General features: G+C 33.9%; 1 protein-coding gene across 24 annotated transcripts in view; it reads right to left on the bottom strand.

Moving 5' to 3' along the window:
• The window catches only part of AFDN (afadin, adherens junction formation factor), a 194,755-nt gene that overhangs the window by 6,758 nt on the left and 172,666 nt on the right, over positions 1–15,331 (bottom strand). For 10 of the 24 annotated variants that reach the window (XM_074188039.1, XM_074188044.1, XM_074188043.1 and 7 more), the window contains 3 exons: positions 8,163–8,297; positions 4,357–4,876; positions 946–1,030 (listed from right to left, as the gene is read on the bottom strand). In XM_074188039.1, coding sequence (XP_074044140.1) covers positions 946–1,030; positions 4,357–4,876; positions 8,163–8,297 — 740 coding nt within the window. The remainder of the gene's footprint in view (positions 1–945; positions 1,031–4,356; positions 4,877–8,162; positions 8,298–15,331) is intronic. The other 14 variants (XM_074188053.1, XM_074188054.1, XM_074188055.1 and 11 more) reach the window with 4 other exon arrangements.

Raw genomic sequence — 15,331 nt, 5'->3', positions numbered from 1 at the left:
TCTAGAACAATATTCTTGATGTTTCCTTCCCCTTATTAGATCTAGATATGCTTCTCTTGCCAAATAGTATGCTTAAAAGAGCAGGACTCTAAAGAGAAAATGTGATTCCAAGTCTGCTGAAGCCCGGCCCAACCTGGTCCTTTCCTCCTTTTGCAGCCTCCACACTCTGGTCTCCTTGCTTATTCTCGTTTCTGATACCCCATCTCCAGACCTGGGTCTTTTTTTCCTACCTGTTCCTCAAGTCTGGCACTCTTCCTCCTCTTCGCCATAGTCTGGCTTTTTTCAAGTCTCAGCTAAAGACCCCACCTCCTATAGGAAGGCATCTGCCCCTATTTCAGTCTGTTTCGAGCTTCTTAGTACATAGTGGCTCATGTCCTGTCTTCCCCAGTAGACTAGAAGGCAGCCCCTACAGAGCTAGTACCGCTGTTACCTTTCTCTATCACCTCATGTCTGGCACATGACAAGTACTTAACAAAGGTCATTCTTTGACAATGAAATGATTACTCCCTGTTTTTCTGTCTGAACACAATAGGGATGATCTGATTTCCATAACTAGTTACTGTCCTCCTCAGTAAATGAAGAGATCAATTACTGAATACTTACTGTCCTGCAGAGTTTTGTCTAGGGAATCTGACATGAAAAATTTCCTTAAAATTATTTGTAAATATTGCCTAAGTCAGTGTCTGATTTAGGAAAATGAAACAGAGGTACAAAGGAAATCTTCTGTAATAACACACACACACACACACACACACACACACACACACACACACGGCAATATAAACTTGATAATAGAATCAATGGGAAATGTTATGTGATATCTTATATAAGACAGGCTATACCTTAAATTTCAGTTAGCTTTACAAAAATGGAGGGAGACTATTTCAAGGAATACTCAAAGGAATAGAAGGAAATTTCCTTTCTGGAAAAACTACAACACTTCACCTTTTAGTTCGTTTCTCTCTTGGATCCCTATAAACCTCATGGACGCCAACAACTGCTCCAGTAGATCCAGTATAAGAGTTTGGTCCTTTTGCAAATGAACACAGAGGAAGATAAATAAACATACAGATGACAGGTTTGAAAAATACACACTATTGCCAAAAAAAGATATTTTTCAAAATAAAGATGCAATGCCTCAAAACATAATCAGATCTTGGAATTACTGAACGAAAAGGAGCCTATGGACACAGTCCATTTGGTCCACAGAACATGATCTGCAAATTTACATGTTCCAGTGCTGTAAACAATGCAAGCATTATGCCTAAGTGTTCTCTCTTTTTTTTTAAGGTTTTTGCAAGGCAAATGGGGTTAAGTGGCTTGCCCAAGGCCACACAGCTAGGTAATTATTAAGTGTCTCAGACTGGATTTGAACCCAGGTACTCCTGACTCCAAGGCAGTGCTTTATCCACTGTGCCACCTAGCCGCCCTGCTAAGTGTTCTCTTAAAAATTATTTGAGAGAAGCAAGCTCATTTATTTACAATTGCAGTATTAAGTAAAGGGCCACCAAGTTATTAAGAGTTACACTTGTAAAGAGCTTTGAACTTTCAATTAAAAAAATATGTGTGCATGTATGTAAATATTATTCACTCTTCAGATATGTAAAAAAATTTACATGTGACTTCCTGTAAAGTTATTTAATGGGAAATCAACAAAAGCTAACTAATCTGAATTTTCTTCCTAAGTATCTATCCATAAGTTTAAAACAAATAGGGAAAAAACCCGTTTAAATATTATGACCTCAAAATTTCTCATTTCATAATATAAGTAGGTTTTAAAAACACTTAACACAAAATTAACTAGGTTTTATATGTGTATGTGTGTGTGTGTGTGTGTGTGTGTGTGTATCCCTCCAAAAAATCCATACCAGAATTACATTAGGAAAAAGAATGACAAGACAAAATAAAAGCCCTGCATAATACTTGAGATATCCTTAACTATAAAGGGTATGAAAAACCAGATTAAATATTTCACCCAATTTTTCTCATTTTTGTCAACTGAATTTATCTTTGCATGAATGCATTGTACAAAAATGGAGAAATTTTAATATGTATCTCCTACCTAAAAATAAAAACTGATTTACCAGAACATTCACTAGTTATTCTTTTCCAACGTACTTTGAGTGAGAATTCAGTTCTTCTGTAACTGCTAGTTTTTCAACAGTGCATCTTTATTTCTGATTTAGTTTAGTTCACTAAGAATTACTTGGTGGCAAAGCATTCTCATCAAAGACCCAAAAGACTAAATACTGATTCAAAACCAATTGCAGTCAGGTATCTCAAATTTCAACAAGTTATTAGGAATACCATGCCAATAGCACTTTTCCAATTTGTTTCAGCTAATTAACCTCCTTTTCAGAATACTTTGTTCCATCTTGTGAGCCTTGATTGAGAAGCAATGTTGGTTTCTTCCACTGAAAGGTCAATTCTTCAATATTTTCAGCTTCAAGGTTAATAACAACTCATTTCATGTTCTAAGGTAAATATATAGAATGATTCTGTATTTGGCACAAATCAATTTATAGTGTTAACAATCATAATTTAATAAGGTCAGAAGTTCTCAGTGGAAGGACCCATGTGCAAGTTGCAGAAGCGTGCTTTGGCAAAGGGAGTGCAAATAACAGACAAGACAGATGCAGAGCTTTGTATCATGACAACATTAGTGAGATGGAGAGGTGACCAAGTAAGAGCACAAGACTATGGGACAAGTGACTGTACTTTACAAAGGGAGTCTTCCAAGAAACTTGAGCAATCAGATGCAGGACATAACCTGCTCCTCTGTGACATTTTAGGTGTGAAATAAAATATGGATTAGTGGTAAGACTAAAAGCTAAGATGATTAAAAGGAGAAATCTAACTACAATAGTCCTTAAGTGGTACCAACACTCCTGATTAATCCGTGGCATTAATAAAACAGTCACAATTTTGTTTGTAATTTGATGATGCTAGTGTTCTCTTAATTAAAATGTTACATTTCTGTATATGCATCTCTATACATAATGTGTTCTACACATATAAATACATATATATGTGTGTGTGTATATATATATATATACATATGTATATATATATATGCTAGGTTAAGAATGTAAAAAAAATCATGATAAAATTTATTTTAAATACTTGCAAGTTCTGAACATTTGACTACACCTTGAATCCTCAGTTCCAATCTGAAAATTTTAGGTTGAATTTATTTGTTCAAGATCAATTTAAATTAGTAGAAGTCACAATTATAGAGAATTAAATGTTATGTCTGAGATAATTAAAAACAAATATGTTTCTTAAGTATTAAGTTAATTCTTTAGCTTCATAAGAAACTTCATACTGGGCATTAAGCTGTTCAGAAAAATCTTATATAACTTAATATATGAAAAATTCTTTATAGTTATTAAAATTTATCATCAGAATCCCAATTTCCTTTAGGTAGTAAAACCAGACTAAGCAACTGATATCTAAATCGTTCAGACTGAAGTTTTATTTTGAATAAAAATCATTTAAAAAATGTCTCTAAACTCCATCTTGTGTTTTTGAATGCTTTCAAGTCTTGGTACAGTCAGAAGTATCGTAGTGCTCTATAGTCAGCTACACGTGTTATAAGAAGGACAATTATATCTCTACTAAGATCTTCTGATGATTGCGGCTGTGTAGTAAAAATAAACAGACACATCTGAGAAAAGAGACAAGTGAGGGAGTTGATAATTGAAAAAAAAAAAAACCTTTCAGAGAGGAAGAGGTTCCGTGGGCCCTGTCATGAAGCGCCGGCATTAGTGCTGGGGTGGACCATGTTTCCCTAGCTAGCCAGGGGCTCGCCCCACCCCCATCACCCCAGGGCCTTGCTTTATGTCCTGGTTTTCAAAAGGTACTGGGCACTTTGTCCAGAATGAAGAGTCCTCTTAACCATGAGTAAAGAAATGAGAAGCTTAAGATAATACCTGCAGTACTGGCTAAGAGAAAGTGTACCTTTATGTTACCAATATGCATGAAAAAAGGGCTCATTTCACCATATATTAGGAATATTTAAAGAGGTAGAGAATGAAAGCCAAGACCAACAGTACTTCAAATAGATTATGGAGTAATTGAGAAGAACTGATTATCTTCATTTGATCAAAGATGTGAATTTTTAAAGTATAAAAGGAATTGGATAGAATTGAAACACTTAAAAAAAGGAAAATTCACACAGACATTACATTTGAAGTTAGAGGGAGATCACCATGCTGAGACCAGTGATCAAGGGAAATCAAAATTGCAAAATTAAGTGATCATCTATATCTACATTATCACAGTAGGAATTATGCAGAAAGATTCCGACTATGTAGAAAAGAAGAAGATTTGGTTTTTCAGTTCTGTTATCTCTACCTTTTGAGTTGCAGGGATGGTAGAAACTTGGTTTTTTTGGTGGGGGAGGGGGCTGGCCTGTTTTGTAAGCAGTACTGTTGGCATTGACCGAGGGTGGCTGGAATGAGTTGGAAAGATAGATGCCATCGGAGACTGGGCGCGGCTGACAGCGGGGCTGCTGTGGCTTAAGGGCGGCAGGAGGGAAGTCCCCATAAGATTTTCTCGTGCAGGAGTACTTATCCTGACCTGCTAGACTGGAGTCCTCCTCCTCCTCCTCCTCCTCCTCATTGTATGCAACAAACTTGGCAGTGTATACCGTGTCAGGGGAGAGGGCCTGCGTTTTGAGGTAAGAGGTGTTTCGTTGAGGTGGGGGAGGAGGAGCGTTAGATGAAGGGGGTGGGGGTGGGAGTTCATAGTCCCGTGGAAGTGGTGGTCTGTACAGACCAGGCTCATCAGGCTCCAGCAGCCTCCGCTCTGCCTCGTCATGCTGTCGGCGCCTTTCAGCTTCCAAACGGTTGTAATACCCTTCCTCCTGTCGCCTCTGTAGGCGGGAATAAACAAAGGTACAAAGATTAGACATGGAAGAAACATGAAGTAGACCCAACTATGGCCTCACAGGGGATTTTAAAAACCTTCCAAATCCATTCTACCATCAAGCTGAATCCACTTAGTAACATAAACACCACATCAATTATAAAACTGTTCAGATCATTCTGGAGATATTGTTTTCTGAAATATAACAGAGCTTTTCGTTTCTGGTTTAGATAGATACAATCCTCCCTGAAAGGATGGGCAAGACTGAAAGACCCATCACAGTCACATCTAACCCCACCTATGATTATTCCATCACTCGTGCTTTTCTATTAATTTGCCAAGAGACCCTTTCTAACTAAAGTATAAATGTTAACTTACCTGCTGCTGTAAATACTTAAAAAAAACCCAAAGAACTAGTTAGGGTTCTACCAAGTGACATTTTAGGAGGTAATGACTTTTAAGCTATTTTTATAAGATATTTTCCATGAAGCTTAAGTTAATTCAGATTTATAACTATTCTTCGGGAATATGTTCTTAAAATCATCTAGCTTGCCTCCTGTTTTTCAAAGGGTATTTAATAGAAAAATGTGAATTGAAAAGGCATAATGCCCCCCAAGTAAACAACTTGCTTTCCACAGTTCTTGATTCATATTTCAAAACTTTAACGTGTTCCCTAATAGACAGACAATGAAAGTTAGGCATCAATAGCAACAGGAACAAGAAATTTGAATATGTTGACACACATGATACATTTGTTGACATACATTTGCACAGACTGTAACTGACAGTTTGTGTTAATGAAGTTAGCTAATTTTCACAATAAAAAATATAATAGCACATTTTCTAAAAGATTGACAAAAACTTCAAAGAAGGCAAGTGAAGTTGAAATAGGAAAGGAGTGTTTAGATTATATTTGAACCAAAAGTCATATTCCTTAGCTTGGAAAACTTTTCAGTTCTAAATACTGGAAAAACACTTTCCAAACTCAATTTTACCAAAGACTCCCTTTTGGGATTCTTTTGGCATGGAAAAAAATTGACAATTCTTCTTTTACATTTTGTGTCTGTTTCTTCTCCTTTCATGGCACAGAAAAAAAAAATGCTACTTCTAAATATCTTTAAGTTCTGGATAGATTATCTCTGAAAAAATATATGTCAATCTCTGATGTCCCCTTTAATACAATACCTTCTCCTTATTCCTAATAAACAATAGTTATCTCTAGGAGATAACAGATGTATGTTGAGGAAATAATGCAGCAAAGAGTTTATTTTATCCTCATGGAGCAAAAATTCTCCTAGAGAAATCATCAAATTCAGTGCCATACTTACACACTTTAAGTAATCACTAAGAATCCTAATAAGTTAGTTTGCCAATATTAGAAAAACAAGCTGTTTCAACAACATTCAAGGGGGAATTCAGTAGGTATTCACTAGTTGCCATCATTTACTTAACCAAGATACAGGTTAATTTCTAGCAAAATTCCAGATAGTTTTTGAGATACAATATCTCACAAGCAGATATAATTGCATGACACAAGGAAACTTTATTCTAACCGACAAATAACATTCTTCTATAACAAAACAAAGCCATTGATTTTGGACAACCTCAGAATAACATACTTCCAACTTCCAGTTTCACTGACCCATCATCAAATATAGCAGTAGTTGCTAAAATACAATTGCAGTCAACATATTTAGGGAAGTCTAAGAATGCATATTCAAAAATAAAAGTCAAAGTCTTGCTCAACATAATTTGTCCTAATGTTTCCTCTCTGATTGTGTAATATTCTAGTGCTAAAATAACAGACTATCTTATAGCAAATCTCTAGACTATTACAACTTTGTACTTAAAGCAGATGAAGCTCTTGGCAGTTGTACATGTTTACTTTAAGTGTCTGGGGTTTTTTGAGTCCTGAAGAATATAAGATAGTCAAGATAGCACTGAACTAAAAAAGTTCAATCCTTAAGAACAGCCAGAAAAGGGAATTCCTTGAATTAACATAAGATCACAAAACATTCAGAATGTTGACTAGTTCTAGTTTTGCAAGTCTGAATTCCTTTAGTCTGTAGTTCTTAGCATGACCATCAGTTTCCATTTACAAATATAAATTGATTATAGTAAGAACTAGTCTTGAATGTTCAATCTCTTTGAGACTATCCCACACTGGATTTACTGCAAAGGATTCATCATAAATGTTAAGATAGAATGAAGGCCTAGAATGAACATGAATCATCTATTTCAATGTACAAGTATGGTTCCTTATGGTATTTTTTCCAACTGTCTTTTAAATGAATTTCTAAAGATTTTATTTTTTGACTGCTTCATATTTTAAGAGATTCCAGTTGGACAAAATATTTCCTGAGAATTACTTTATTTTGTACTTCCTACTAATATACTTCATTGTACTAATGAAGAAATAGAGAATGATCTTGGATATTGAACTTCCCCCATATGAAGTTGTAAGAATCAGAGGCTTCTTAGAAGGAAAGAGACAAAGAAAACAGCTTCTCCAAAATCACATACAGCAACAAGCAGTGATTTCAGAACAAACCAAACAGTGCAAAACATGGTGGTTAGAACCTCTCTTACATCAAAGGGCCTCAGCAAAAGGAAGAGATACTTAATATTTTAATATTAAGCTCACTCATAAGAGCACAAGATACAAAGAAACCAAGATCTGGACAATGTAAGAGTCCCATGCCTGAGACTATCTGCTAAAATTTACTACTTCAAAATGTAAATTCAGAGGAAAGAGTTGCTAACATTTGGAAATCAATAAATGCTTTCTTTTTCCTTTTGAGCAGACTAAGCAGGTTAACATTCTAAAATTAAATCTTATAATTTTCTGTAAGTCATTGTTCAGTTTTGAATAGAAAAAGATCTCCATCATTATTTAGGATTGAGTTAACTTGGTAAATTAAACTTCATGTTCAATAAATAAGAATGATCTAACAAATAAAATCATAACAACAACATGTTACTTAGTGTCAGATATGGGTTAAAAGTCCAGGTTAAATGGATTCTTTAGACAGAGGCCCCTTGCTGGACAGATCAAGTATTGGAGTTCAAGTGCTTGAGAGAGATAAAGAAGCTTGGAGACAAAGTTCAGAAGAGAGGTAGGTGGAGCCAGACTGGGTTAAAGTTTTTGGTCCAATAATAAAAGTTGGGTTTCCAGGCCCTGTTTTTGTCATGTGCATCTTAGGGATATGTAATTTCTATCTCCCTTTGCCCAAGCCAAACATTTATGTTTGGGCTAAGTTGATAATTTCTAGCCGCCCTCAGAGGACCATAACCTTTTCTTCAGCATCTCGTTTTGCTCGTTCCTCCTCTTGGCGCCGACGATCTTCTTCCTGCCGGGCCCTATCTTCTGCTTCTCGTTTACGTATCTCTTCTAACTGTTGCTGACGTCTGCGTTCTTCATCCTGTAACTAACAAAGATTTGACTTTAATTTGTGTGAAACCAACTGTGTCAGAACATGATATAAGAGCCCATTATTAAGACACATCACACATACACACAAGTCAGAAACAGCATACCAGATTAAAGTCAGCGAGGTAGTATGGTAGCAATAAATAATTTTAGATAATTTATACTCAAATTCACAAATTTTTCTTGCATATAACTATGGTAATAGAAAAATCAATAGCAGTGAGCAAGAAAATTAAAAAAAATTTTATATTACATTAAATGAGTACTCGGGGATTAAAAAGTGACTTCCCAATCTTCCATCAAGTTGGGTTTTATTGAGCAGGGATCAGAAAACAAGTTGCATGTCTTCTACTCTAATGCTCTACTGATGTACCTGGTATTTCATTAAAAATCTTTTGTGACATCTCATGTTTTAAAAAAAATTATGAAATAATGCAAGGACCTAAAAATTGCCTGCAACTTATTATGGTCTACCAGAAAAACAACAATAGTGAACTGAGTAATAATTCTTTTTAATCTAATGTCTTGCCACTTACTAGGTATGTGACATGGATGACTCCTGGGGACTCTCTCTGTTCATTCACTGAGAGAGATGAGTTAAATAAATAATCTCTGAGGTTTCATTCATCTCTAAAGCTTTATAAACTTAGGACAACTTCACTGAGGTTTTATTATTCCTACATACATCTTTCTGCACATACATAGTTTCCCCAATCACATAAAAGTAACAAATTTTAAAAAGCACAATGAAGCATGCCATTTTGCAAAACCAAACAAAGGATGGGAAATCAACAAGGTATTTTTTTCATATTCCTATTTAAACACTGAAAACATTTCTTTGCCCACATAAACTAAAACAAATATGAAAACAAGTGTCCCTCACTGTGGAATGCATACATTCTCCTAAAGAATAGAGAATTTCCATAAATCAAATCTGGTTTCCTCAGACTGCAAAACTATGTAGTGAGGGGAAGAGCTGCTAATTGGAGCAAATTTACCTTTGCTTTATAGCACTTTAGTTCTAGCTTTGTGATCATACCTTTTGAATCAAGTGTCTTTGTAGTACCAATTTAATATCATATAAATTTCAGTCTTCAGTCAAACACAGTCTTCAGAAATTTTTTGAGAACTTTGGACCTCTCTTTTTAGACATTAGCCCATTATGCATAGGCAACAGATGACTTAATTCAGGATTACACTTTTTTGAACTTGAGGATATGTGAAATAAATTAACTTCATTCTTGAATTATGTATAAGCATGTATAACCTATATCAGATTACTTATTGTCAGATTGCTTGTCAAGGGGAGGGAGAAGGAAGTAAGAAAAATGTGGAATTCAAAGTCTTATCAAAGGAAAGGGAAAAAATGTAAGTTGGAAAAATACATAAATTTATATAAAAAAAAGAGTTAATGAATTTAGGAATATATTAAGTGTATGCATTTATACATATATGTGTGTGTGTGTATATATATATATATATATATATATATATATATAGTTTATAGAATAAGATGCCAATATTTATAGAATAGCTCTAGAAATTAAAGGCATCTAGTCCAACTCTTTTTTGCAGCTAAAGAAACTGAGCCCCAGAAAGGTAAAAAAAAAACATAAATATACTCTCATTTTTGCAACAAGTTTGCAGATATAGTCAGACATAATTATTTAATTCAAATTTGTTCTGCTAAACAATGTAATATAACTAACTACTTTGTTCTGTTCTACTAAAATGTAAAAAGAAATGTTCAAATATTGTTCAGTCATTAGATTATAGAAACAGCAAGGGAAAAAAATCTATTTTAATTTCAACAGAGTGAAGGAATTTAGAAGATATAAAGTTGCTGGCATAAAGTAAGTAAAATCTTACTTTAACAGTTCTTTAAATGGTAGTGAAGTTTTAGAATCTAGCAAATGCTAGAAACTAAAATTATATGACATTTAACTATCAGTTATTAAATTGTTAATAGTAAAATTTTAAATTTCAACTTCTAGATATTTAGTATGATTAAAAAAGTAATAAACTTTCCCTACTTCCACACTTTATTGGGATTTGGCTGTAAATATTTTAAAAGGGAGAGTAATAAATTAACATAATTTTACATATTTAAGAACACTTTTCCATATTTCAATTCTTTAACAACTCATGATGATGTGGGAGTCTCCACCCAATGGAGATTAAAGAGATTAAAACCTATCAATTCCTACATATCTGAATGAAACTTTTCATTTCTTCCCCAAAAATTCATCATAGGAATTTGAAAAACTTGCTTTAGTCATTCCTCAAGTGCCCTTAAATGTCAGTATTACCTCATTTTAATATCAGCAATAATAAACATATTAAAAACACTGAATTAAATGAAATCTCTTTTCCAAGTTCCAGATAAAAACTAATATCAAAGAGTGAAATGACAATAGCTCATGCCTCAGTGTTAAACATGGACCTGAAAACTATAAGGAAAACTGATTTTTCAGTTCTTATAATTTAAGTAAGTCTATGATTAGGCATTGTTAAAGATTTAAAGAATGAGTAGTAACTTTGGTCATTGGGACAGAAGTAGAGAAGATAAATATGAATCAAAAAGGCTAGGTGAATATGCTAACTTGAATGAGAAACTTTGCCCTTGAAGAAAATATCAAGGAAAACCTAATTAAAAGGAAATTACTACATCAGTTATCAATGATATTAAAATGCAGGAACGAGGAAATTTTATGGGGAAAAGATTATTTAAAGATTACTAAAACTCGCTAAGAGAATATCTAGTATTATTACAGAGTAGGGATCCAGTTCATTTGAAAAATTATAATTAGTTTATTTTTCAATGGAGAATAAAACATTGACATTTTGGGTTTTATAGTATGATCTTTGGCATCTAATCAGTCTCTAAGTGATTTAAATATATATATATATATATATATATATATATATATATATATATATATATATATATAAATTTTAGCTCAAAAATATACAAATTGCTTTTGACACTGGTCTGGAGTACTAAAAAGTCATTTGATTGTAGGGGATTGGGGAGGAGAGAATTAAGTATGGTGTACTCCAGTGTAGAAACTTGTTCTACCCAAAGTACATTAGGAAGCTACAGATCTTTGTGGGTTGTATAACAATACAATAAACCACATTATCTATATTCTACAGTATTTAATTTATTTTGTTAAATATTTTAAAATTAATTTGCATCTTTACAAACTCACACTTGGGAGTTTTCAAGTTAGAAGAAAATGGCGAGAAAACAAGGCTTGTGAATACTGGTGTCTCATAGATTTTTTTTTAAAAAATCTAAAAAATAGTTTATTTTGTCAAAAGTAACACATTAATGATGAGACATAAATCTTCAGTACATTAGGCTAGGAAATTTTATGGTTCATTTCTTAGACCAAGACAGCCAAGAACACCAAACAAATCTTGAATACTTTATCCTATTGAGACAATTTTTGCTTTTAATCTGGTTCAAGAAAAACCTCAATTAACATTAAGCAAGACCATCAATTTAAAATGGTAAATTATTATGTTGTCATTTAAATTTTGTTAAAAAGTTTCTTGTGGGATTTTTTTCCCCTTTAGGAGAGCTAGAGGTAATGCTATCAGGGTGCTCTTTGCTTCTCTTTTCCAACCAAGCATCATTAATTGCCTATAATTTTCCTTAATTTCCATGTCATATTTAATGCCATTCTTTTTTGTAATGTGAAAGATTATTTTTATTTATTATTTTTTTAAAAAAGTTTTAGGTACAAGAAAGAGACCTTAAAAATACACACAAGTTGAATCACAAAATTCTATCCATAAACTAGCACTGCCAATCAGTTCTTACAATTCTGAACTTTAATGAAATAAACAACAAATCTGTAATTCTGAATATAGATTAAAAAAATGGTACTGACAAATAAAGTCACCATTTTTTCTAATTTGAATGAGTTTGTAGGAAGCAGATTAACTTCCTGAACTCAGTTCAATAATGATGTAAATGGAATGAAAAAAAATAATTAAGATAATGTGATTCTACTTAAGATTTTTTTTTTTTGCCTTTACAATCCCTGATCACATGCCTTTCTAGAAAATTTACAGCATATTTTGTTTCCTGGAAAATGAGCTGTGAGGGGAGGCTAGGTGGCGCAGTGGATAGAGCACTGGCCTTGGAGTCAGGAGTACCTGAGTTCAAATCCAACCTCAGACACTTAATAATTACCTAGCCATGTGGCCTTGGGCAAGCCACTTAACCTCATCACCTTGAAAAATCTAAAAAAAAATAAAATAAAAATAAATGAGCTGTGAGTCAGTCATGTAAAATTGAAGATTCATTATAAATTTGAAAGTCAACATGTATGAGTACATGTGTTTTTACTCATTGGAAATAATATTCAATATTCAAAAATGGCTATTATTAAAGCTGGTGACTTTTAAAGCACCTAGGTCGTTATTCAATTCCATTCTATTCTGCTCAAACTGCTTTGAGGACAATCTGTTAAAACCATGATATGAATCATACAAACAAACCTGCACAAGAAGATCCCCTGGGCCCCCCTGCTCTATGTCCTGGCTCAGATCAGCCACACCCCAAGGGCCCACTTGGACTGAAGGCTCCTCTGAAGGCCTTACTGCCCACTCCAACTCTCCAACTCTCTTAAAGGACTTTACTTATATTCTTTCAGAAAGACAAGAGAATAAAACTTAATCTCTTGCAAATGCCTTTCTGAGCCTTTTAAAGTCTCAGAGCCTTTGCCTTCCAGTTTTCCAGAGTCCTGGTCCCTGGGGTCTTGTCAACTGCTCAGGTCTCCTTGCTGTTTTCCTCCAAGCTCCTGACTCCATTTTCACTGGAAACTGTCCATGCCTACAAGTCCTTCCTTCCTCATCCCTGCCTTCTAGTTTCCTTCAAGTTCCAGACAAAAATCCAATTTTCTGCAAGATATCTTTCTAAGTCCTCTTTAATTCTAGTTCCATCCCACTGAGATCATGTCCAGTTAGATGTTATTGTTTCTATTCTCACATGGGAATGAGGTCCTTGAAGATGGATAATGTTTCTGACTTTATTTAAACCTTAATGCATGGTGTAGTCATACTGGCACAGAGGCATTCAATTAATGCTAGTTGTCCTAATTTTTATTAAAAAACAAAGCTATGGGATACTTAGAATATCTGGTGATGCAAAGTACTCAATATTAACTCAAAATAAGACAGATTGCATTCTTTGGTGTTTTTTCTTAAAGGTTGTATTTTTTTCTTGGGTGGTGTGGGTGGGGTTCACTTTTAAAAGAAAAATCCAGCTACTACTCCTGTTTCATGAAATCTTCAGAAACTATATACTAGGGAAAAAAATTAAGTTTAGCTAATAAATGGCCTAATATTTTGAAAAATCATTCACTAGATATTTTTAAAGCTTTGAATTATTTTTATATGGTCTTGAAGCATGTTTCTTAGAATATTAATATAAGGAATTTCTAGGAAACATGCTTCTTAGAATTTATTATATATTGAGTTGATATAACTCTTAACAAAGAATTTTCTTCTGGTCACAACTGGGGAGGGGGGGAGAAGAGAAAAAGACAGACAGAAAAGTCTCAGTATTATAAGCACTCCTGTGGGAAAAAATTATTTTTTGAGGGCAGGGATAATCTCAAATTTGTATTTGCATTCTCAGCACCTAGCTTGTATTAGGAAACAAAAGATGAGAATGTTTTTGCCTATGTTAGTTCCATATGAAATTATGACAGTCTAGTGTGAAGTTTAATGAGCTTAAATATCTAACTTTCACTTAGCAAGATTATTTACCAGAAAATTTTATCAAAAACAATTGGGTTATTTTTATTCAATGGAAAAAAAAAGTCTACAATTTGGACATGGGGACTTTAAATAAAGATCTGAAAATGCTGGAATGTAAAAACAAAATGAGAAAGTATATTTTCTTGGAAACTTAAAAAAGTATCAACATAAATATATGTGATTAGTCACATATAGAAGTAATACATCTTAAATGAGTTTGTAAAATTCATTCATGAACTATCTCTCTTCTAAGACAGAAGATAGACTGGGGGTGTGGATGGGAAACAATTTTGGGGTATGCCACTGTGGCAATATTATTCTTGTTACAAGGGTTCTGTTTCTTAAAAATTTTTCAAAAGGATAGGGGAAAGATAGAAAATGGATTTTTGTTAATTGAAATTTTTTTTTTAAAAATGGTCTTGACAAGACTAATGCTGACTGCCTAAGGCTGTTGTGATGGTGTAACTGAAAACATCTCAGCATGGTGGATGGAACACAGTGGGCACTATATATAAATAAGAATAATAAGGGTGATAATGATGGTATCTACCTTAAGGAACTGGCACATAAGCAAACACTGAACTAATTAGTTTAAAACAAAATGAGATAAAGAAGAGATTCATAAAAACAGGCAGGTAAAAAAGTTACTTAGCTGATAGAGCATTGGACCTAGAGCTAAGAACAGCTGAATTCAAAAAGAGCCAAATGCTGACTAAGATTCAAGTTTAAACTATGACCAGTTTTGTGATCCAGGGCAGTCACTTCACCACATTCTGCCTCAGTTTCCCCCTTTGTAAAATGAAGATAATTCTAGTACTTCCCTCCCAGGGTCATTTTGAGGATACCATGGGATCGTATTTGTTAATAACTTTGCAAACCTTTAAGTTTTATATCAATTTCAGGTTTTCTTTTTATAATTATTTTTAATTCATCTAGGCAAACGTCACAACAAAAGGGTAATGATCTTCATGGAATCTAGAAGGCCCAGAGTAAGCACTTTCTAAAAGTTACCAGCTACTGTACAAGGGACAAGGGATTTCCCTATTTGCCAGATACCGGAAAGAAAGGTTCAGGAGTGGTCATCCAAAATCAGGTTGTGCTGAACAGCAATGAAGGAGAAATGTCACTTGACAGATCTCTTCATTTTGATCAAATGACATACATGCCAACAGAACAGCTGTCTAACTGCTAATTTAGTGTGTGCAGAGGCTTGAAAGGAAAACTTGGACAGCATCTATTTTTTTTTAACATTTCTAA

This window comes from Macrotis lagotis, chromosome 5 (genome assembly GCF_037893015.1).
Source record: "Macrotis lagotis isolate mMagLag1 chromosome 5, bilby.v1.9.chrom.fasta, whole genome shotgun sequence".
Taxonomy (NCBI): Eukaryota; Metazoa; Chordata; class Mammalia; order Peramelemorphia; family Peramelidae; genus Macrotis; species Macrotis lagotis.
The sequence above is the reverse complement of the archived record's forward strand: the minus strand, read 5'-3'. Positions and strand labels throughout refer to the sequence as shown.